Source organism: Topomyia yanbarensis, unplaced genomic scaffold (genome assembly GCF_030247195.1).
Source record: "Topomyia yanbarensis strain Yona2022 unplaced genomic scaffold, ASM3024719v1 HiC_scaffold_39, whole genome shotgun sequence".
Lineage (NCBI taxonomy): Eukaryota > Metazoa > Arthropoda > Insecta > Diptera > Culicidae > Topomyia > Topomyia yanbarensis.
Window position 1 is genome coordinate 98,267 of NW_026683591.1, and position 25,784 is coordinate 124,050.

At 40.9% G+C, this 25,784-nt stretch overlaps 1 protein-coding gene across 1 annotated transcript; it reads left to right on the forward strand.

Moving 5' to 3' along the window:
* The first annotated feature begins 1,993 nt into the window (after positions 1-1,993).
* Positions 1,994-24,001, forward strand: LOC131695358 (probable tRNA N6-adenosine threonylcarbamoyltransferase, mitochondrial). The gene is made up of 3 exons (XM_058983816.1): positions 1,994-2,091; positions 2,151-2,592; positions 23,403-24,001. Exons 2-3 carry the CDS (start codon positions 2,367-2,369, stop codon positions 23,834-23,836), a joined length of 660 nt encoding a protein of 219 aa, XP_058839799.1. The 5' UTR covers positions 1,994-2,091; positions 2,151-2,366; the 3' UTR covers positions 23,837-24,001.
* The last annotated feature ends 1,783 nt before the right edge of the window (positions 24,002-25,784 follow it).

Genomic DNA, 25,784 nt, shown 5'->3' on the forward strand with positions numbered 1-25,784 from the left:
CAACTCCACCACAGAACCGGGATGGCTGCTGGTTGCTGGCTGGATGGGCTCGTCTGTAATGGGGAGGCTAACGACTGGTGGCAAGTGTGCGTCACGGTGACCGGGAAAACGGTAAACTGAGGGGTGTTTCTCGCTCGAACAGTCAACGAGTTCGGACGTCTCTCCAAGCGCTCCGCAAGTAATTTATTAATTAGTATTTTTACCTACGTAAACAAACATCGCGCTCGTTCTTCGTAAGTTACAGTGCTATTGAACTTCAAGTAATAGTAAAATAATGCAGTGCGGTGTAAAAACTTGTAACATCAGCGACGACCGCTTTCTCTGGAAGTGTGAATTTTGCAGTAGATCGCACCATGCTGCCAGTGTAGGTGTGCAGTGTAATCAGGAAAATTTTGTCCGGACATTTATGGTGCCTGTGTGTGCGAACTGCCAGCACATTATTAGGACAGAGGTTGACACACGCAAAATGATCCATCTATAAGATCAGCTGCTAAAAATGATGAAGTCGCATACGGACACACAACATCGAACCACAGCTGACCTAAAGAACCACAGTCTTGAATTGTTCGGTAGCATCGAACAATTACTTAATGACGTAAAACAGTCAATGCAAGTCGTCCATAAAAAGAACGAAAGCATATGCAGTAAACTAGGTCAGCATTTTCATTCTTGTGAGAATTGGTTACAAAATTAGATCGAAACCATCAGCATATCGACTAAAACAATATCGGCCAATATGAATCATAAAATTGATGAAAAGTTATCACACCTCGAGAACGAACTGCTTTCCACTAAATATTGTGATCCGAACCCTCTTGCCAATTCCGACCTATTGGAGAAATTGAAGGAAGAAGTGAAAGCTATTTCCATTGCAATCTCCAACATGACAACACCAGAAAATGGTATGAATCAATCAAAATCACTGGCTGAAGAATTAGCGGAAAAATAACACGCTACAGTAATCCAGCAGAAAATAGATCATACGTTTCCAGGCTGGCGATTTTTGGGTGATAAATGGCAATGGAAACAGGATTGGACAAAATATGACGTCAAACAATGCATTCGACGACTTCAGGAAAAGCTGCTGATAAGGCAAAACGCAACCGAAAACGTCGTAAGCAGTCAAGTCAACGTGACAACGATCGCGCTAACAATCATCATCATAACGACAGTGGTAAGACGTCAGACAAATTACTGCTTGCCACGGCGAAAAAACAATTTTCCGTTCCTCCCACAACCACCGAACATCCGATTGCACCAGCAGTAAAACCAAATTTCATAAACTTTAAAAAAGGCGACACCATCAACCCATATCGTTCAGATAACAAAAACATTCAACCCAAATAAATGGAAGTGACACCTACCGGTGGCGAAAATAGTTTAAACACATTGGCAACCACATCTCAACATTCGAACACGTACAGCCAATTTGAACTGGACCCCTTGTGCCCTCCCATCGTACGCCTCACGTCACAATCAACGAATGGCGACGGTCGCTTTTTTTAAAGGCTAGACTTGCTCAAACTGATGATCTTATTCTCAGATGATTGATTTGCGCTGATCAAAAAACATGTTTATTGTTTTTAATTGCTTCGGAATGGCAAGACTCATTTCACAGAAGATATTTTTCGTATAGGGCACCTTCTTTTATTTCGAAATCTAGGCCAATCAATAGGAAATCAATAACTGCTAAGTGGTGCGACTTTTGTCGACTTGAATAGATGGTAAATGTATGAAACCCTATTAACAACAGTAAATCAAAGCGAGAATGGCAGTAAATCCGAGCAGGTTAATCACATTTCCTCTCTTGCTTTTCTGAAAATTGGTTTCGACCTTTATGTCGTTTGCCTACTATTCTCTAATGCATATCAAGGCTCCTTGCTTTCCTGTAAACTATGGAGTTTTGCTGAATTTTCCGATCACCAATAATTACAAATCGCCCTATTTGAAGCAGTTCACCAAGTCAAAAACTAAATCGCTGTTCGTTCTTTTATAGATAAGTGAATAATGGAAATCAATCAGAATGTCGCTAATAAAACATTAACTTATAGAATTATTATGATGATGGCCCCACCTCATTCCCACACAAAGGTGTTATCTCAACGATTTATCTAGAAGGAAAATTAATATAATTAAACGTTATCTTGCAGACCGATATTTTGAACCAGATCCCCCTGCAGAGTTAACATATTTGTCATAAAAAATTGTATGGTACCGAAAATACCGGTACTGGCTTTTGTTCAGTACCGGTATTACGGTACCAAAAATGGGTAGGTATTCCCGGGTATCGGTACCGGTATTACCGGTACCACAACCCTATTCGCGAACCAAAAATAGTGAACATTGTACGCCTATAACTGACATATATGAAGAACCAACACCCATCTATTTGCGTGGAAGGAATGACGCCGACCAGTATCAAAATGACGCTCGCATCCGAAGGACTACCCACAGCTCCTGACCATCTCCTATGCATTTTCTTCGAAGTCTATCAGGAATATGGGCTAAACCCAGACGAAGCAGCAGCAGATCTCGACTATGCAAAATTTTTATCAAGCGAAAGAACCAGGCGCCTTCAACAACTCCGCGAAGGTACGCATAAATTTGGAACGTCGAGTTTTAGGAAGTAACGACGCCCTCTATAGAGGAAGAAAATATAACTGTAAGTAATTTAAATACTCCAAAACCTTCATCGCATCCACAACAGAATTCGACTGAAATTTTAGTCTATTGCCAAAATTTTAATCGAATGAAAAGCCCAGCCAAAATGAAAGTAATCCAACAAAAAATAATTTCATCTTCTTTCAATATAATTCTCGGAACAGAAGGTACCTGGGATTAAAGCGTTAGAAGCGAAGAAATTTTTGGAAATCAATTTAATGTATTTCGGCATGACCGAAATTTGTCTCTTTTTCAGAAAAAGTCTGGAGGAGGAGTAATTATAGCCATAAACGCAGACTTTCCTTCAGAAGAAATAGAAACCATGAAGCATATAGAATTTGAACATATATGGACGAAAGCAGTAATATCAGGAGAAGTGCACATATTCTCCTCTGTGTACTTTCCACCTGAAAATACTCACAAAAATCATTTGAACTATTTTTTCAAACTGTAGAATTTATCATGTCAAACACGGAACCTGAAGTAAAACTGTATATTTATGGCGACTTTAATCAACGTAACACCAACTTCATCGTAGACATTGAAAACTTACTCCCATTCGTAGGCGAAAATGAAACACTTCAATACTTCTTTCACAAAATATCAGAATTTGGCCTGCACCAAATCAAGCATGTAAAAAAATAGACAAAATTCATATTTACACTTCTTATTCACAAACTGGACTGAAAACTTCTGTCTTAATGCATCTTTAACTCCATGATGGAAAAATAAAGTATTTCACACAGCAATCGAATATTCTTTCATCAAAACTCTTCCCCGAACGACTTGGAGTATGAGGAAGTGCCGGAATACCATAAAACCGACTTCGAAGAAGTCAAACGTATTGAGTATAGTAGGAAATGTCAACGAAAGCAGTGAATTAAATTAAATTCTATTTAATTGTAACGAATTTAATCTCTAAAACAGTTCCAGTAAAAAAAAGAACAAGAACTCATGGCGGCCACAGCCTGTGTGGTTCAACCAATATCTGAAATATTTAAAAAATAGGAAACAAAATGCGCATAAAATTTACAAGAAAGAACGTAGCATTACAAATCGGCAAAACTTTTTGGATATTTGCTCCCAACTCTACATAGGCATTAACACTGCACATGAAGAATATAATCGTGAAATCGAGAATGAAATCAAGACCTGTCCAATGAATTTCTTTAATTAAGTGAAAACGAAATTGAGAAGTAGCAACTTTCCGTCCCAAATGCATTTTGACGGACATGTAAGGAATAACAATACTGAAATTTGCAATTTATTTGGAAAATTCTTTTAAGAAGTCTATACTTCATATTCCGAAACAGATCGCGACCGCGACTACTTTTCATTTATACCTGAATTTTCAAATGACATCCGTCCACGAATGAATGAATGTGAATATTGGTCGGCTTTTCGGCCATCTATGGGAGCTGTCCATCAATGTCAGCTTCTTTCTCCGAACAGCCTAGATAAGCCGTGTAGTGTCGGTAGTGGTTGTTTCAACCGGCTAAGAATTACACTACGGACTACCTGTTCCGGTGGTAACACCAAACAGGGAACCCCAATTCCATAGTGTCATGCGACCCGTGCTATAGGTAAAATTGTTGAGGGGGTTTAAAATATTCTCAAAGGCGAACGGAGCCTGCGAAAAGCAGGGCGAACTCCCCAGTAACTGGCTGTGGTCCACTAGGAGGTTGATAACTCTATTATCTTTCTCTGGACAAAACCAGCTTAGAGGCCGTGAAGTATGTCAACCAAGAATTGATCCACTGGGTTCCTGTTTCCATGTCGTTTGCTGTACAACAAGTGCTGATGATGAAATGTGTATGTAGTGCTGTAATCGAATATGGTTAGAGTAGCACAAATTAATCTTCAGCATAAACGTACAGCAACTATGAATCTATTTCGCCTTGTGCAGGAAGGGAAAGCTTCCATAGCTTTGGTTCAAGAACCGTATTTCCATAAAGGAAACTTCTATGTTGGAAAGCTACCTAACCCCGTCTTCGTAGCTTTTAACAAAAATGGCATGACAAATCCACATGAAATGCCTCGTGCATGTATACTTGCGAAAAGTGCAATTGACGCTTGTCTTATATCGGACCTCACAACTCGTGATATTTGTACTGTCATGGTAAATATGACTGTTGACAACATAAACAAGAAATACGTCTATTGTTCGGCATATTTGCCGCATAATGAACCATCACCTTCTGATGATTTCAAAAGGGTTGTATCATACTGTGGCAGAAATGGGTTTCCTCTCATAATCGGCAGTGATGCAAATTCCCACCACATAATTTGGGGCAGCTCTGATATCAATTTGAGAGGCACCGAATTGATGGAATACTTAAGTAGTACAAATCTGCACATTCTTAATGCAGGAAACCGCCCAACTTTTGCACGAGCTGGCAGAGAAGAGGTGTTAGATGTAACTCTCTGCTCTGACAGTATTACGCATGAGTTGACAAACTGGCTCGTACCAAACGAGCTCGAACCGTCGTTATCTGATCATAAGTACATCGTCTTTGATCATTTAAACGTCTCGCTAGATATCGTCATCTATCGTAATCCCAAATCTATGAACTGGGACCTCTACGAAGAGGGCTTGGCGACTAGGTTTCATGGGTATCTTCCGACGATTGAATCTCCAAGTGATTTGGATGAGGTCGTGGATAAAACAAACTCACTCATAGTAGCAGCATACCAAGAGGCTTGTCCGCTTCGAGTTATGCGTGCTTCTAGAGGAACACCTTGGTGGAATACCGAACTTGTTCGACTGAAAAAGTTATGTAGGAGAGCTTGGAATCGCAGACGCAGGGACGGGTCGGAGGCATTTAAGTTGGCTCGAAAAGCATACAGAAATGCCCTTCAATCCCCTGAGCGAAGTGGTTGGAAAAGCCTCTGCACAATTGTCTGAAGTCGCAACGAGACTAGTAGATTAAATAAGTTACTTTCGAAATCGAAAGACTTTCATGTCAGTTCCATTAGAACTGTTAATGGTGAATACCCGTCTGACGAAGATGTAGTACTCAACTGTCTTTTTGACACACACTTTCCAGGTTGTACGGAGCCATCACTGACGACTGCCCCTGAGTTCTTTTCAGGCAGTTCTGATTCTTGGGCATTTGCTCGTAGAATTGTGACAACCGAATCGATCAAATGGGCGATTGAAAGTTTTGCTCCGTATAAGTCTCCATGAAAGGACGGAATTATTCCAGTTCTACTACAAAAAGGATATGAACACTTCAAGCATATTTTGAAAATGGTTCTTACTTGCAGTCTTGCAACAGGATACATTCCATTAGCGTGGCGGGAAACTTATGAGGAGGCAAAGAGCTTTAGACCGATCAGTCTGACCTCCTTCCTTCTCAAATCAGAGGAACGTTTAATCGACCACTACATTCGGGATGGTAGCTTGGGCGAGCACCCGCTGCATGCAATGCAACATGCATATCAGCGGGGGAAGTCTACTACCACCCTGTTACACAATGTTGTCTACAACATTGAAAAAGCTTTTTCACAAAAGCAATCAAGTTTAGGAGTTTTTCTCGATATTGAAGGTGCTTTTGACAACATGTCTATCGAATCCATTTTGAAAGCAGCATGAGATCATGGAGTACCTTCATATATCACGAACTGGATACACGCAATGCTTAGCAACCGACATCTGTGCTCATCGTTAAGACAAGTAGAGATGAGGAAACTGAGTGTCTGCGGATGTCCTCAAGGTGATGTGCTGTCACCACTTCTATAGAACCTTGTCGCCGATAGCTTGTTGAGAAAACTAAATGAGCTTGGGTTTCCGACGTATGGTTTCGCCGATGATTATCATATAATGATCACCGGTATTTGCATTAACACACTTTTTGATTTGATGCAACAAGCCCTTTGTGTTGTTGAGCGGTGGTGTCTTCATGTTGGACTATCAGTTAATCCAAATAAAACCTCAATGGTGCTTTTCACGCAACGAAGGATTACAACCGGAGCTCGTCCATTGCAGTTTTTTTGACTCTGAAATTATTGTCGAAGATCAAGTTAAGTACGTTGGGGTAATTCTCGACTCAAAATTTAATTGGACAGCTCACATCGATTTCAGGATCAAAAAAGCCAAAGGCCATGCAGGCCAATGTAGACGGGCTTTCGGCAAATCTTGGGGACTCAAACCCAAGTACATTCAGTGGATCTACACAACAATTGTTAGACCAATACTGGCATACGGGTGCCTTGTTTGGTGGCAGAAGGGAGAAGTCATGACAATCCAATCAAAGTTAAACCATCTTCAGAGGATGGTCTTGAATGCGATGACTGGTGCGTTCTCGACAACACCTACTGCTGCTCACGAGGCACTCTTGAACTTAAAACCACTACATGTGTTTCTGAAACAAGAAGCACTTTCTTGTGCATACCGTCTTAAGGTTACTGGGCTCTGGAACAGTAACCCAATAGATCGTGTAACTAGCCACACAAGACTGTGGCCCCAAATGGTTACTTGGGATGAATATACACTTGCTCTCAGTGACCTTACAATCACATGTAGTTTTCCTTCTAAAACTTTCATTGTGAGAATTCCTCTTCGTGAGGAATGGCTGTCTGGCTGGATGGAGCGACAACTTGAAGAATACGTAGTTTGTTATACGGACGGTTCTTTGTTGGAGGGCCGAGCCGGTGCTGGTGTCTATTGTCATGAGATGAGATTAAACCAATTTCATTCGCTTGGTAGATACTGTACCGTATTCCAAGCAGAAATCTTTGCGATTCTGTGTGGCGTACAATCCGCACTTCAACAGGGAATTGGCGGTAAAAGAATCTATTTTTGCTCTGACAGTCAGGCTGCCCTGAAAGCACTTAGTTCGGCAGATTCGAGATCGAAATTAGTAATCGCATGTCGAACTCAAATCGAAGAACTTATCGTTTCAAATGCTATCTACCTTCTATGGGTACCCGTTCATTCCGGTATTACTGGAAATGAATGGGCGGACGAATTGGCTAGAGCTGGCGCTGCGACTGATTTCATTGGTCCAGAACCAGTTCTATCACTGTCAATAAATTGGATAAAGCACAAGATTCGCTCTTGGGCTGCATTCGAACATGCCAACCATTGGCGTAGCTTGCAAACTTGCGTTCAAACAAAGGCTTTTCTGCCGGATGTGAGTCCGAAAATGTCAAGAAATTTGTTGCATTTTTCCAAGCACAACTGCAGTATTCTGGTCAGGGCACTGACTGGACAATTATCACATGGCTCAATTATATGACTCAATTATCACATGGCTACTATTCAGCGCGCTGAGTATTATTCATGTGATCTTTGTGAATCCGATTACGGAACATCATATCATTTGATATGCAATTGCCCTGTATTAATGCAATTGCGCATCCGGATTTTTGGTTCTCCATACATAGATGAACCTATGTACAGAGAGCTGAAATTTAAGGATATGCTTTTGTTCCTAACCCAGTGTGGTAAAGAGCTATAGTTTTTTAGCCGTATTTGAATGACAATATCTCTTCGGGGGTGTTGTCGTTCTGTTATCTCAATATCCCCTCGGGGGTGTTGATATATCCGCTCACTGTTTGAGTAGAGGTTCTAAATCCCTCCGGGGGTTGGAAGTTTTATTTCTGCTGTTGTAGCACCTGCAGATCGTTCAGCATCACTCCGGGGGTGCAGAATGCTCTGTTTTAATTGTTCTGTGTCGTTGTTTTCCTTACCCCTAACCTTACAACTTCCCTAATCCTTCCCATCAGGAGAATGATGAAAAGACGATTCTTGGCAAGGCACAAATCTCCGATCAACATGGGGAACGTGCCATTTGAGCCAGACGCTACTGATTCCTGATTCCTATACTTCATATTCCGAAACAGATCGCGACCGCGACTACTTTTCATTTATACCTGAATTTTCAAATGACATATCCGTCCACGAACTATCTGAACACGAAATTACCACTGCACTAAAAAACTTAGACGCATCAAACGGACCAGGACCGGCTGGATAGCACCAATATTTTTAAAAAATCTAGCAGAAGAACTTGCTCTACCAATACTACATATTTTCAAATGTCACTGAAAAATGGAAAATTCCCAGAAATATGGAAATCATACTTTTTAGTGGTAATTTTTAAATCAGGCGCTAAATCGGACATCCGAAACCATCGTGGGATTGCCATTACATCATGCATTCCAAAATTATTCGAAAAACTAATAAATTACAAAATATTTCAGCAAATCAAAAATCAAATAACAAGCAAGCAACATGGCTTTTATAAAGGCCGCTCAACAAAATCAAACCTTTCAGAATTTGTAACATTTACTGTAAATGCAATGGAAACCATGTGGAAACACACTACACAGACTTTAGCAAAGCATTCGATCGTATTGACATACCTTTAATACTCTTCAAACTGCAAAAATATGGCATAGAAAATATACTATTGAAATGGCTCGAATCATATTTAACGAAACGTCAACAAACAGTTCGCTTTCAGAATATACTCTCGGAACCAATTTCTGTCACCTCTGGTGTACCCTAGGTTTCCCACTTAGGCCCTTTTATTTTTATTTTGTACGGAAATGACATTACCTTTATACTCAAACATCTTAAAGTGCTTAGACCGGCAACAATTTTGACTTTTTTTTCGGAACACTTTTAAATCAAACGGTAATTGGCTTCACATTCCATTTGTCAAATATGAGCTTTTTCTGAAAACTCTTGTTCATCCACAAGAGTCTTTATGTTTGTATGTGAAAATATTTGAAAAATAGGCAAAAGAAACAATAAATTCATTAAAAAATGTCAGTGTCATCTTGTGCATTCCGCAAACTGCAGATATATAGCTTAAGGTGTAAGGATCAGCATTGCTGAAGACTGCAAGTTGATCCAATTTCGCAGTAAAAAGATATTGTCATATAAAGTTATGTGTTGCCTCTCTTTCTCGCACATGCTTAGTATAGGCCAATTCGAAAAAATCGGTTGGTCTTCAAAGTTCAATAACTTTGTTGGAGAACTTCCAATTACTATGTAAATTTCAACAAAGCTGTTATAAAACAAGCTGTGTAACTAGAGGTTTTGAGGTATGCAGAGTTATTGTGGATTGTTCTATTTGATTTGAAGTTTTTGTTTCCGAGTTTCCATATATATTACTATAGAAACTTGAAACCTCTTGTGGGTGAACTAGAGCTATCGGATAAAGCTCATATTTTGCGTATGATTTTTGCATCCAATTACCTTTTGAATTAGCAGTGTTCTGCAAAAAGTCAAAATTGTTGCCGGTCTAGCTTATATATTCAGATGACTTGAAACTTTTCATGGAAATAAGAAATGTAAAGGACACTGAAATATTCCAAAACGAAATCAATCTATTCCACACGTGGTGTAGCAAAAGTCTACTCCAACTTAACGTAAAGAAATGCAACTCAATAACCTTCAGCAGAAAAATTTCAAATGTTCCCATAGACATAAACTTAGGCAGCCAACTTGTAGAAAAATGCAAAATTGTACGAGATTTAGGCGTAATCTTAGACTCCAAGCTCACATTTGTGGAACATTGTAATACAATAATAAATAAAGCAAATAGTGTGCTGGGCTCTATTAAGCGTTTCACCTACAATTTTGAAGACCCTTACACAATAAAATCATTATACAATACATATATCAGGCCAATTTTGGAATATTGCAGCATAGTATGGAACCTATACACTGTCCTGTACGAAGAACGCATCGAATCAGTCCAAAAACAATTTATTTTGTACGCACTTCGAAAACCAAACTGGACGACATTTCCTCTTCCATCGTATAAAGCACGTTGCAGGTTCATAAATATACAAACACTCAAAGAACGCCGCCGAATTTGCCGTGCTTTGCTTTATCAACGACATTATTTCTCAACATGTACCTAGCCAACAACTAAGAACTCGTAATTTATTCCAAGAACTCTTTTAGGACAAACTATGCTAAAAATAGCCCCATCAATAGAATGATGCGTCATTATAGTGAAAATTGTGCAATAATTGACCTTTCTATGTCTAGAAAACAAATTAAATATGGACTTAACCGTAGAAATAATGCATAGTATAAAATGGGAGCTAATTGGCTCACGAAACAAACATCGTTACTGAGAAAACTTCCGCTCCCAGAGAACACTCAATCAGAGTAAGATAGCCGAATAATATACGAGTATTTGTATTTACTTATTTATTCAATAGACTTGTACAGTCTTATTGAAAACTTAAAACTAATTAACATTCGAATTTTGGGATAAACAATATTGCAACAGAAAAACTTAATTACAACAAAATTATTTAGAAACAAAATTTTAATAGCAAAACACAATCAGCAAGAACACATTTTAATACTGAAGAATTTTGACAACATTAACTTGATATTGGCTTAAGATGTTGGAGTGCCATCAGAAGTATCCTGGTGGGACAAAGTAGACGGTTGGCATCCCTGGTCGATCATTGCAAAGATCCCGAAATTCTCTAAATCGCACTCCGTACGACCAAGTACTTGACGAGAGAGCGCTTTTTTCAAGCTTGCATCTAGGTCTACCTTGAATGAGACGTAATACAGCGTAGCAACATCTTGCCTACTCGGAACAAGCTTTTTCACTTCTACAGAACCATTCACGTTTAAGCCATCACTAACAAGTACCGAAACTTCATGCTCGGTGACGTCGCTTTTTATGTTTTAAAGATATACCTTATTCTTGTTTACGACGAATGCGAGATTCGACGGAGTTTTGCAACTGAGCTTTCGTTGCATTGTCAGGGTAAATACAGATTTGTTTATTCAACAAACTCACTCATTATAGCATTCAATGTCTCGACACTTTGCTTCAGACATTCAATTCACTATAGCGCTGTTTCTCTCGCATATCATAGGTGGCTTTTATCAAACTGACTGTATTGCGAAATTTTATGCTCTCCAGCAGGTCACGGCAGTCATTACACATCCAAATAACATTTGAGCCATTGCAGGCAGATAATTCCTTTTCCGTTAGGCCGAACCCATCACAGAAGCCTTCTCAAACTGCTGGCTCAGATTCACCCAGAATCGTTTTACACTTTCCACACGGTTTATCCACTCAGGGGCGGCGAAACACTTTACGCCCAAGTGGGTAGAAAGCATAGGGTGAGGGGTCCATTAGTGAGGATTGTTTCTCTTTTCGCAATGCACACGCTTACATTACATTCACATTAAATCACGTTCGTTTATGCAAATGGAATTGTGGTACATCGATGTTTTCAAATGTGTGTAGTGCGAGATACATGCGTTGCGCATCTAAATTTTTTGAAATGGTTCAATATTTCGAGTGTGTAATTACCCACTCGGTTATTTTCGAGTGGGTAGTACTACCCATACTACCCACGCTTTCCGCCGGCCCTGTATCCACTAACTGATTCATGACGAGGTAGTAGTATTATCAACACAATAAGACGGAACAATTGATTTCGGCAGCGAGTGATGTAATCGAATTATTTCGAACAGTTTTGCGAAGTAGCAAATTATTGCAGTCAAAATGACAGTAGAGGTCAGTGCTACGAAATTTCAAAATCAGTTATCTATTTCTGCTTGCATTTACCGAAACCGACAAGATTCAACGCCATTCCATTCATTCATTTTCCAGCTGACTGATATTTCATGCTGAATCGAATGTTTGAGTGCAGAGGAAATAAAAAGAGTAGTAGATCTCAATAAAGCGGGGAGCTAAGTGGCTCAAGGAAGCGGGTATATGTGTCGAGAGAAATTCCTCCGTCGGGGAACTCTCAATGAGAGAAAGGGACTATCCGAATAGATCGTGATAATGCCGGGAGTTGAATGACTCACGGAAACAGAAGCTAAATGGCTTGTGGAATCAGCATCTATACGGCTGACTGGGACGACAGCTAAACGGCGATGTAATAGATGGGGTACAAGAAGCATAAGAAGAGTCGCGAGTTAAATCAAACCTCAAAGGTCGAGCCATTTCATGGACCAAACGAGGCTCCGAGATACAGCAGAAGAAAGGTGGGACTAAAGCACAACGCCCCCCCCCACCTTGATGCAGTTCCGTGGAGAAGAAGGGTGAAAAAGAGAGTGTTTTTAATGGTTGGGCACGAAAGTGAATCTTGAGTCCAACACAGTGCCAATACACTACAGGCCAGGCTTTTGAAGCTTTTAACACTTAATTTAAAAACACGCACACATATTATATTGTCTGAACTCGACGAACTGAGTCAGGTGCTCGTTTAGAAAGTCGGAATTCCGAGCGAACTCATAATCTTTCTATATTTGAAAGGCACAAAACACCGTAGTATATTGAAAATGGACTTTTCATCAATGATGGATGAAGTCGATTGGCCATCAAACGTAACCGTTCCCTACGCATTTTGGTCGAAAATGAAATGCTCAGAGGATGTTCGATTCGCATTTGCACGCTGAAATACAACTAAAACTACTGTGAGAAAAATACGAAAACCATTCATAAGGCTCAATGAAAAAGTAAATTTTGAACAGTGTATTTATCGGCTTGCCGTTTTTCTTTATGCATTTATGTACTTTCCAAAACAGGTTTCCTGGATAGGTATTGAGCTGTTTTTGAACTTACGTTTTTATGTTTATTAGTTCAACATTCATTTGCTTTCCCGCCGTAAATAATGGGGATATTCCCTAATAAAAAATCAAACAGTTTATATGATTTCACAAGAAAACATATTTGGCGTAAAGTAGCCTTCCTTCCGGATCAGAATTCAAGCTTAATTATAACAGATAGAAATTTTGGTAGTGCAGTGTTATAAATTTTGTCTCGTTAGTAGTTAAAATATCAAAGAATGATAACAAGTAACAACGCGATATATCTTTGCATTTTTTGTCGTGTGTTTCTGATCGGGTTTGGGGGCACTTTATGCCAATTTTTAGTTCTTCATATCTCACAATTAACCTTGATTTTCCAAAAGTTCTTACTGTCTTTGAAGATACTTCTACCATAGTAAAAAATAAAGCACCGCAGTATATTGGAAAGGGATATTAAATATTGGGCATGGATTGAAATTGAATATGAAATTTTCATCAATGATGAATGAACTCGACTGGCTATCAAACGTAACCCTGAAACACAACTAAAACTATGTTACTATGTTTTATTTGCCGCAAGTTTCTACTGTATCGATTTTTTTGGCTATTTTCGGCAAATTTGAGACTAAGAGAAATGAAACCAATGAAATTGAAAGACGAATAGGTATTCTAGAGCAAATCAGTTATAAACTTAGAACGCAAAACTAGGACTATGCAGGCTCTGTTTCTAGGTCACCCTCACCGGAAATCCTGCTAAAGTCATCGGCAGATGCCATTTCACACCCGTGTATAATGAAATGAGGACTAAACCCAGTGAAGGAATGAACGGTAGTATTTAGGATGCGCTCCACATCGGTGATGTGGATATCCCAGTTGCGCTGCTCGGTTCGAGCATATGCCCGGATTGCGGTGTTTATCGAGCGATTTGTTCGCTCCACTGGGTTAGCCTGCGAATGATAGCGGGAGTTCAACCAATGTTTGACGTTGGTTTCTTTTATGAATTGACTGAACTCCTTCGAGGTGAAAGTGGAGGCATTGTCGCTTAGCAGCATTTCCGGGTTACCATGGCGATTGAACCACTGTTCGCGCAGTATCGTACAGAGTGACGTACTAGCGATTTTGCGAACTGGGGTTAACATTACGTACTTGCTGAAGATGTCTAGAACGACAAGCAAGTGTTGATTGCCAGATTTGCTTTTTGGAAGAGGACCAATATAATCCACAGAAACCATTCGCCATGGTGCATTAGTCGCACGCGACTAACCCATTTCGGGCTGAACTGGGACGAACTTTGATTTCCTTGCACGTCCCGCATTCTCGAATAAACTTTCGTATTTCCGATCCTATACGAGGCCAGTAATATCGCAACTGCACTTCGTGGATCGTTTTATCCTATCCCACGTGAAGCAAATTCTCGTGGGTACGTTGGATCAAATCTTGACGGAACTCGGGTGCTGGGACGAGTTTCCAACTGAACCGCGAGTCGCACGGAACAACTTTCGAGTTTACATACTTGAAAAGTTTATCATTTTCTACTCTGAAGTCTGCATAATCGTCAGGATTTTGGATAACTTTGGACTTCATGGAACAGTACCAGTCTGAGGTGGACAAAGCTGAAACGGCTGCTACGGCCCGGGATAACGCATCTGGAACGACATTGTCCTTGGCTTTCCGGTGCTCAATAGACATGTCGTAAAGTTGTAATTCTAAACTCCAACGACTCAAACGTGAACTGGTTTTCCATTTAGTCTTCAGTATCCATGTAATCGCTGACGAATCAGTGACCAGTCGAAAATGATAACCTTCCAAGTAATCTCGGAAGTGTTCAACCGCCATTATTACCGCCAGACCTTCCTTTTCAGTTGCATAATAGTTCCTTTGGGGATAGGTCAGTTTGCGCGAAAAGTATGCAACTACTTTCTCACCCTCGGGATACTCCTGCTCCAGAACAGCAGCGACTGCTACGTCACTAGCGTCTGTCTGAAGGATGAACTCTTTGGAGAAATCTGGTGGGACTAAAACTGGAGGAGTGTCTAGAAGTTCCTTAATTTTAAGGAACGCGAGTTCTGCCTCGGAGTTCCAAACGAAGCTCTTGGTTTTCGTTTTGAGCAGATCGGTCAAGGGAGCAGTGACCTCACTGAACCGATCAATGAAGCGGCGGTAATAATCGCACATACCGAGGAAACGACGAAGTTTCGTCACGGTAACCGGTCTCTCGTAGTCGAGAATCGGCTGAATTTTGTCAGGGTTGACCTTGAGACCGTCCCGATTCAACAAATAACCAAGAAACTTTAGTTCAGGGACTCCAAAGCGGGATTTTTCCAAATTGATGGTTAGGTTGGCTCTTGCTAGACAATCGGCCACTGCTTTGAGCAACTGTATGTGATGCTCGAACGTTTCGCTTACTACGATTGTGTCATCTAGGTAGACGAAAACATAAGGTTCCCATTTACCTCGTCCTAGAACCTGGTCCATCAGTCGCGCCAGAGTAGCGGGGCTGTTGACGAGACCAAATGGTAGACGAGTAAATTGGAACATACCGCTGCCGGGAACACTGAAAGCGGTATATTTGCGACTATCCTTGGCTAGGGGTACCTGGAGAAAGGCCTCCTGCAAGTCTATGGTAGGCAGGTACTTCGCCTTGGGTAAGCCGCCCAATATTCGCCCAGGGTGGGGCAGAGGGTATGCATCCCGTACAGTACGCTCATTGAGAGGCCTAGCGTCTAGACAAAGGCGAATAGAGTCGTCTGGTTTCGTGACCGCCACAATATTAAGCGACCAATCCGAATCAGACTCCTCGATAATTCCCATAAACCGCCATCGGTCAATTTCTTCCCAGACCTTTGACCGGGGCTTTGGGCTCATGTGATAAGGATATCGGCAAACGGGTGCCGCACCTTGGAATTCATCTTTGATGAGAATCCTGTGCTCTGTGAATGAGGTTGGGCTTAGCTGTCCGGGCTCTACTGCCTTGAAACACTTCTTTACTTCTTCTACGCGCGCTAACTGTTCCGAAGTGAGTATCGACTCACGCGGTACTTCATCTTCTTCATCGTCTTCTGATTCCTGACCTGAGTTCAACAGAGCACAGTTTTGTATCTCAGGAGAAATCCCAAAGGCGCGCCAAAAGTCCATACCTAGAATGGAGTTGACGGTCAGATGCTCTACTACAAGAGTGCATAGGACCGTTGTCAAATTTTGAAAAGTATACGGAAGATACGCTTGTCCAATGATTGGTTAGGTTTGACCATTTGCAGACCGTAGTTCGAATGGTCGTTCCAAACTTTTCAAGGAACTTTTCGAAAACTTTCGGTATAGCTTTTTAGTCATAATCGTGGCGTTACTACCACTGCCGAGCAAGGCTTTGAAGGATTTGCCGTACACTGCGACAATTGCAAATGGACGGTTATCGAACGGGACGATGGTTGCGACAGACAACGAATTATCATAGTCCTCATCACGAGCCGGTCAAAAACTGTCATAAATCTGTGGATGAATTATTAGTTGTTCTTTGAAGCGCTGCTTTACTGCCAACTGCGACTTCAGTTGGTTCTGATCCCGTTTTTAGGCAGTAAGGGCAACGGGAAACATCAAAACCTATAAACGCACACACGATACAGAAGACCCGTTTTGGTTTCCGGCATTCCTCATATTCGTGTCCTTTGTCTTCACAATTGTAGCAGACGCCGAGCACGGGAGGACGATGCCTTTCCACCAAATACTTCAGACATATTACAGGTTTCTGCAGTGGTTCTATGGGTTTTTGATGGTTTCCCTCGAGATTATTTCCATCCTGATTCCCTTGCTGTTTTTTCTGGTTGTCAGGAGGCTTGCTTGAATCAAGATCTGCTGGTTAGGCGTTCTTGTTCCAAAACGTTTTGGATTTTGCGTTGCCGTTATTCTGTCCACCTCCCTATTGGTTTTGTTTATTTTGTTTTTGTTTGTTTTGTGGATGATTTTCAGAATGAGCAGCAGCTTCCCGAGAAGAACCGAAAACTTTCTGATAAATCGGCGTCTTGGAGGCGTCGATCGATTTACCAAGACTCATCAATTCTGAGAGCGTGTTCAATGGCCTTAGAATTAACATTTGTTTATAATCGGCTTTTAGGTTCCGCTTCAGCACATCGAGCTTTTCGCTCGGTGCCATTGGAACCGTCATAGCATGAAATATTTTTTCCATTTCCAGGAAATATTCCTGGAAAGATTCGTTACGCATCTGCCGGCGCTGGAGAGCCTTCATCTTGAGCTTAGCATCTAGTTCAGGATGTACAAAATTTACCTTGAGCTCGCATACGAGATGGTTCCAGTTAAACAACCGGTTTTGCGCACGCATAGCCTGATACCAGGTCAAAGCATTGACAGTGAACAAATGCATCGCAGTATTGAAAAGTTCGTCTTCGCACATTTGTTCATACGCAGCATAAGTCGCTACGGTGTCCAAGAATTAATTTAGTCCCGTTCCTTCATCAGTTCTAGCATACTTCCGAATTTTCCAATCAGCGACGCGTTGCGGGTTTCGCGAGTAATTCCTTGGGGCTGCCATCGATCCGTTTCCCGCGTTGGTAGATATTGAAAAGTTCGGATAGGATGGTCCAGCCCGCTGTCCGGTCCATTCAGGAACGTGAGGCTGGTTCTGAGTTTGGTACGGGGCTGTGAATCCGGTATTCTGTTTCGGTTTCTCGATTGGAAGTGATGGACATATATTTTGTTGACCCGAGAATCCTCCCTTCAACACGAATTGATCGGGACTGGGCGCCAGTGTTGGGCGAGGAATCTCTGGTGTATCACATGACTCGGGTACGTCAATCAAACGCAAATCTTCCAGATCGGTCTGCAGATCCATCTCGGGAGCGCTTTCCTTCTGATGTACTAGTGCCCGAAGTTCATTCACGGATTCACGAAGTGAGACAACTTCTTGAACCGTCTTTCTCAAAACTGACGAAATTGTTATTAGTGAAGCAATCCACCCATTACCGTCCCAGTAGCTTTTGAACAAGCATCAGACCCCTGAGACGCTAGGGGTTTATTATCGTCGGATTGCTGTCGTAATTGTCGAATCTCGTCCCTCATCTCGCACAAGACACGCAACAGGTCGTCTCCTACGAGCTGTTTGAAAAGAGATCCTTCGTTATCGGAAGTATTGGATCCCTGTGGAATTGCAGGTACGTCTGTACTCAGCAAATCTCCCAAAATTTCTCCATTCTCCCCTTCTTGGTTGTCGGGAGGAAGTGCTGCCTGTTCGTCATTAAAACGACTGTCATAAACTGCTAGAACTTCCTCCAGCAACCCCGAAATTTCCTGGTTGACCTCTCCTGCCGCATAATTTCGGATAACCTGGAGCCTAGACCCCAAATGAAGCAACCTTGTTCGGTAAATCTCCTTGTTTGGGCACCGGTACTGGAGATCTTCCTTGATTGTTAGTAATTTACCAAAGCAGATCTCCTTTTCTTCACCCACGTCACCCCGGAAATTGCGAACAAATTCCCTCCGAGACGACCGCTCATGCGACAAAATTCCCCGAAGACGCCGCTGCCGCTGGACACCCGAAAGATCCGAATCAGGAGAGATAACAATGCTTCGAGATAGCAACTCAAAATCCAGCTCATCGAAATGCAAATGATCGACGCGCATGAACACACACGCTTGGTTGAATTTCTCCAACGCCATCATAACTTGCGCTATATTGGAAGAAATCACCAAGACACAAAGCATGTAAGTACTGACACAGTATCAAATTCAATTTTTCGCCCACTAACGATTCCCTTAAAATTTCAGGAAATCGAGCTGCTCCAAAAATGTCTCAAATCGGATTGAGAATTCAAGGCAATTGGCCACCGCAACCGAATAAATGACAACAACTTTCAAACTACTCGTCCGGCAGACCAAACAGAAACAACGCAATCCACAAATTCGGACAAAAAAGGGAAAATACAAAAAATAAAAAAAAATGTATGAAAAAATATAAATAAACAATACGACCGCGGAAAAATATTGCGGAAGAAACCTCACCACTGTTCTACGAAAATCCTCGATTTAGTAGAAGCACCCCACACTCCGGAAAAAAAAATATTTTCCAAAATAGGAAAATATTGTTTTGCAATGTGTTTTGCGCTGTGCGCCAAATGCTCACTACTCGGGTTCTTGTTTGCCCGACAGACACTTCTTACCAGGGCGGGCGATTTCGAATCAAATAATAAAGTTTTATTTCGCATAATTTTGGGTTTGTGGTTAAACCTGGGATGGTTGGTTTGATTCCAGCGGGAATCATTTCGATATTTTTAAATTATGCGAAAGACATTCTTTGGTCCCTCTCAAACGTTTCTTTTCCAATGTACGAAGCGTTTTGAGGCGAAAAGGGACGAATATACAAATTTTTTGTCCGGAATGTCTGTGAGTGGGAGAAACGATGACGTGTTAAGCGGTATTGTATGTGTGCATGTATGAGTGTGGAATCGAACAGAGTGAATGAATGCTAGTGTGAGTGATTAGATAAAATTGTTTTGGGGTTAATTCGAAGTGCTTATCAGAATGTTAATGATCGAGCAGGCCAGTGATTGAGGATGAATGAACGGGAGTGTATGAATGTATTTGGATTGAATCCCCAACACAAGTGTGTGGTACTGGTATCGTAAGGACACGTAAGGCATTTGTGGACAGTTGACGATAAAACAAACAAAATAATGCCGACAACCGCTCCTCTGCAAGTTAGAACATTGAAAATCGTCAATGTCACTTGCAGAATTTTCGGAATATCGAGTTGTTACCAATCTTGTTTTCGAATTGGATTTAGGGTTCGACCCATAACCGAATAATGACAATGGCTGATAGTCTCTCGCTTCGCGTATGCTGTCAGTATTATCAGACCAAACACAGGCAAACATTTCACCAATGAGGATATCCGGTCGATTAGTTTTTTTTTGACATGAATTATTGAATTTGTATATTTATTTATTTATTCATTTCGTTCATTATTATTGTATCGGTGTTAGGTGTTAGGTTTAGAAAAAAATTGTTGCCAATTTTTTTCCACCCGGTGTGGGCGAGATTGTAACCCGTCAGGGTAACAATTTAGAACTGGGTGTAAATATACCTATTCGTGCGTACTCTCTCCGTAGAGTGTATTGTTAACGAATATTTATGCTCACCGCTGTTTCGATACCGTTCACATTTAGTTTGTAAATTTTTGCATAGTTTCGCGTTTGTGAACGGTTTTATGCGTTCAGATAGGTGTAGTAATTTTTGTTTTATGTTTGTATATAAGAAACATAGGGTTTAGGTAGGTCACCGCTCTCCTCTCGCTGTAAAAGTGATTGCTAACTATGCTGTACCATGGCAATGACAACTATGCGGCGGTGTGTTTTTTGGTGGTTGTTTGGTGGAGTGAAAAAGGCGGCCATCGAGTTAGAGAGTGACGAACCACGGCAGTGAACAGACGCCCAGAATAATCGATCCTTTTTCGGGACAGTTTCCCGCCACTAGTGCCAGTAAGGTAGAGTGCGCGCGTGCGACGGCAAGTTATACCGTCGAAAGTGCCGACCCGTGGCTCGGGCACACGTAAGTACGGTGTTGATTCGTCATAAGGGGATAGCTAATCGCTAAGGAGTGTTCTCGCTTCCCCTTATGGCGAATCAACACCGTACTTATGTATGTATGTATGTATGTATGTATGTATGTATGTATGTATGTATGTATGTATGTATGTATGTATGTATGTATGTATGTATGTATGTATGTATGTATGTATGTATGTATGTATGTATGTATGTATGTATGTATGTATGTATGTATGTATGTATGTATGTATGTATGTATGTATGTATGTATGTATGTATGTATGTATGTATGTATGTATGTATGTATGTATGTATGTATGTATGTATGTATGTATGTATGTATGTATGTATGTATGTATGTATGTATGTATGTATGTATGTATGTATGTATGTATGTATGTATGTGTGTATGTATGTATGTATGTATGTATGTATGTATGTATGTATGTATGTATGTATGTATGTATGTATGTATGTATGTATGTATGTATGTATGTATGTATGTATGTATGCATGTGTGTGTATGTGCGGATTTGTTAACAAAATGTCCACATCGGTTTCTCGGAGATGGCTGAACCGATTTTTACAAACTAAGATTCAAATGAAAGGTATAATATTCCCATAGGTTGCTATTGAATTTCATTTTCAATCGACATCTTGTTCCGGATTACGAGTTGAAGAGTATGGTTACAAAACAAAATTTGTTGATTTTTCCACATCGGTTTCTCGGAATTTTCTGAACCGATTTTGACAAACTTAATTTTAAATGAAAGGTCCATCAGCTGCTGTTGAATTTTGTGTGGATCAGAGTTCTGGTTCCTGATTTGCAGGGTGATACGTACGATCACGCAGCAAATCCCGATTCTAACGAATTCTGCGATGAATGTAAAAAGGTGAAATTTTTCCCAAAATGTAAACAACTGTTGAATTTGTAGATCTAGGTCCACAACAGTCATTCAAAGTCTCTTTGGCCACCATCGACGGATCCTGAAGTATCCAAATTCAGAATAACGGTTATATTGGTTTCTCGAAAATGGCTAGACCCATTTGATCAACTTAGTCTCAAATGAAAGGTGTTGCGTCCCCGGAAACTGATATTAAATTCCATCTCCATCCGACTTCCGGCTCCGAAGTTACGGGTTGTGGAGTGCGATCACATAGAAAACTCCGATTCAAACCGATACCGCGATGAATGCAAAAACGTGCTCTTATATATACTTACCAAGTGTAATAAGAATGAAAGACATTTCCATAATGTTATATTGTACGAACCAGCTATTAAATCATAGTTTGGAGAAATGAGAAAGGCGCAATTGCACCTCTAGGTGGATTAAAACAGGTTTTTATAAAAGCAATCAAAAATATTTAATTTCTCAAACTAGTCTTCAATGTACCTAGTTGATCATAGGAAAGGCCGATAATAATAGGTACTGAAAAATGGGGTGATTTGAAAAGCTTTTGTTCGGTTAAAACCATAAAATCTACCAACGGAATTTTACATCCAGACGAGTATGAACGCTGCTGTCGCATGTTTTGTTTATTTTTATGATATTCGGCACACTAACGTAAATCCAATTTTTCTTCAAATGCTCTACATAAATGTACTAATAATAATGTATCATTATGAAATGAATAAAAATTTGATTTCTAGGAAAATTTGTGGGGTGTCGGTTTTACCCACAGTGTCGGGTTTTCCCACAATTTCCCTATCTGTTGTTTATTTTTGTTTTTTTCTGTTATTTTTCCCACTTTTCCAATTCTACTTCCCCACAAGTCCTTGTCCTTTCCTTCCGCGCACGAAATGATGAAAACACACGGCAAGGCACAAATCCCCGACTACATACGGGGAACGTGCCATTTAAGCCAATATATTCTGATTAACTCTCTCTATGTCGATATTCTCTATCTCGATATTTTTCTCTATCTCGATTATTTCGTAAGTCCCTTCAGATCGCACGTATAAAAACTCTTCTACGTCGATATTTTCTCTATCTCGATATCTCCCTATCTCGATGTACCTTGCTTTATATTTGCCTGCATTATTCTCTTTCTATGTCGATGTGTTTTTTTCTCTCAGGACATCACAAAGCATATACATAATGAAATGAAAATTGGCGATCCGGGCGCTAAGTCCTATATCAAAATTCTGCATTTAGGGGCAGTAAAGACATGATTTGGGGTAAAGTGGATATTCAATATGTTTTCCTACGAGACTGTGTAAAACGAATTCATCTTAATCTGCATATATCGAGATTTTCTAGAAATTATGCATTTTTTGACTTTAACGTGCCATAAAAATATTTAAAATGCAACCATCTGTAGCACGGAAATCATACTTTCGTGGTCAAAACAATTTCAATTACATGGGGCAGAATGATAAACCTCAAATAGGGGATTCCTTCTCAAACAGCAAACCTGATGTTTTGCACTGCGCGTACACTTTACCTCGTCGTCTACTATCCTACTCCCCCAATACGAGCATTTATCTTCATTTCCCGGTATGCATTATGATGTCCTGAAGGAAAAGTTGAAAATCATTGTGTTTTATATGTTGATCTCTCCCCATGTTGATGGTCCCTTCAATATCGACATAGAGAGAGTTAACTGTAATTCATATTCAATATATTCTGAACATTTTTTTTTTCTTACAGATTTACCACCAGATGTAGTCATACCAGATTACGCAGATTTTTGTGCGGGTTTTCTGAGAGCAACTATTAGACACATTTCGCAGCGCACGAAAAGAGCGATAAGATTTTGCGAAAAAGAACTTGTTTTTATGCCGGACATACCACGAAATCTAGTAATATCTGGAGGAGTTGCAAGTAATGATATTATTTTCAACGCAATATCCAATATGTCGGCATCAAAAGCCTTTAAAACCATTCGACCAAAAAAGGCACTGTGTAATGACAACGGAATAATGATAGCCTGGAACGGAATAGAAAAAATGGCCAAGCACCAAGATATGACAAAATGCTATGATTCTATTGATATTTGTAGTAGAGCTATTTTGGGGACTAATCTTATTCAGCAAGTCAAAGATGCTAATATACCTAGTAAATCTCGATTTGAAAAGACTTAGGCGCTTTAGTGTCGGAATTTTGTAAAAGATTGCGTTACATTTCAGTTGAACTCGCCAACTCTGTACATACTACTCAATATTTTTATGCGATGTTATATTAAATATGGAGAAATAAAGCATTTGTCGCCGGGCATGTCTCGATTTGGGACGGGACCAGCGGATGGATGTTTTCTTTTTCTTCTTTTTCTGCTTGTTCGGTATCGAACGTCTAAATTCATAAAAATTCCTCTTGTCTTTCCCTGACCGATATTTGCTTTAAATTCCCCACCCACTATCACCCAATCCATTATTAAATCTTATTCTTGAATACAAATCTTATCCCATTACTTGTATCTTTCCCCCATAGTTCATAAGTAGAAATAAAATCCTGTTCAATCATGTCCTAGCAAGAATTCCCCTCCCGCCCAGCCGTACCATCATATTTTTTCGTTTCAATGGAGGTGGGAGGAGCCAACATCACACAACGCCGATTCAGACATCGGAAATGAATCAGGTATAAAAGTAATGCATTCTGTACGTATCATATCAGTATTTTTGTAAATTTTAAACCGTAAACATCGCGAAATAAACAAATCCAAAGAGAAACCGGTGTTTCGTCCTCCACTGCTGGATCTGAAGCATCCGTTTGCTGCTGTAGCTGAGCCATCGCAATACAGTCCACTGACTTGCTGCGCATCGGAGTGCGCACCCAAGGAAGCAATTAGTGTTCGTCCCATCGAATTGATCCACATTTAGACCCCACCCGCGGTAATCTATTGTGGACACCAGTTCGACTAGCACACGGACAACCTATTGCTGTTCCGAATCGACAACCGTCGTCGTTTTGGAGCACCATCAAGATAAGCCATCCAGATTCCTGATCCCATACATTGTGCACCGCACATTGTTTGGTCCTTCGAACCGGATTGCAGCATCGGTACCATCCCATCCGCATTGGAAACAATTTGGTGGCTCTCGGGGAGAAATTGAAAATTTCGTTGAGACATTTGCCGTTTCGATCGTCAGCCGCGTTTCGAAAGTATAGTCCGCGCGAGTGCAAGTGAAACAAGTTGAAACACGATCGAACAAGTTTCGAAAGGACAGTTTAGTTGTGTGTGAGCTAGTTAAGCCTGAAAAAAGACAGTATAATCAGTGATGATGCAACATACGCCCCAGAAAAGTGAAAGAATGGCCGAGCTAAAGACTCTCATTCATCTTCGTGGCCAAGCCAAGGCCAAGATGACCAGGATCCGGAAAACCATCGAAGAAGTGTCGGAAGCCGCCGCTGTTCAGTTTACACTGGTCCAGCTGAAAGTGTGTACCAGAAATTTGGAGGCCCACTTCCAAGAGTATCTCAATTTCCATCATCAAATCGTCGCCTTGTTACCGGCGGAAAAGTTAGATGAAAGTGATGCTACGTACCTACAGTTTGAAACCCTTCATACAGAGACCGCAACGATGGTGGAAACCTTGATCCAATCCGTGTACCCGCAACCGATTCTGCCGCCAACATCATCCGCTCCAGCATCCAGTACCCTGCAACCGCAGATAGTTGTTCAGCAGCAACCGCTTCCGGCTCCTGTCCCTTCGTTCGATGGGAAACCAGAAAATTGGCCGAGATTCCAGCAGGTGTTTTTGGACATAATGTCAAGGTCCAGAGACTCCAATGCAGTCAAGCTGCACCACCTTGAGCGGGCACTAGCAGGTGGTTCCGCCGCCAGGATTATCGATCCAAGGACGCTCAGCGAAGGAAATTTTGCCCACGCATGGGAGCTACTGCTTGACGTTTACGAAGATGAAAGGAAGGCAGTAGACTCTCATATTCATGGCTTGCTGAATCTCAAACGAATGAGCAAGGAGTGCTCAAAGCAGATGAGAGAGCTTTTGAACGAGTTAACCCGCCACGTTGAAGGATTGAGACTGCTGAAACAGGATTTGAAAGGCGTTTCCGAGCGTTTTGTTGTCGTCG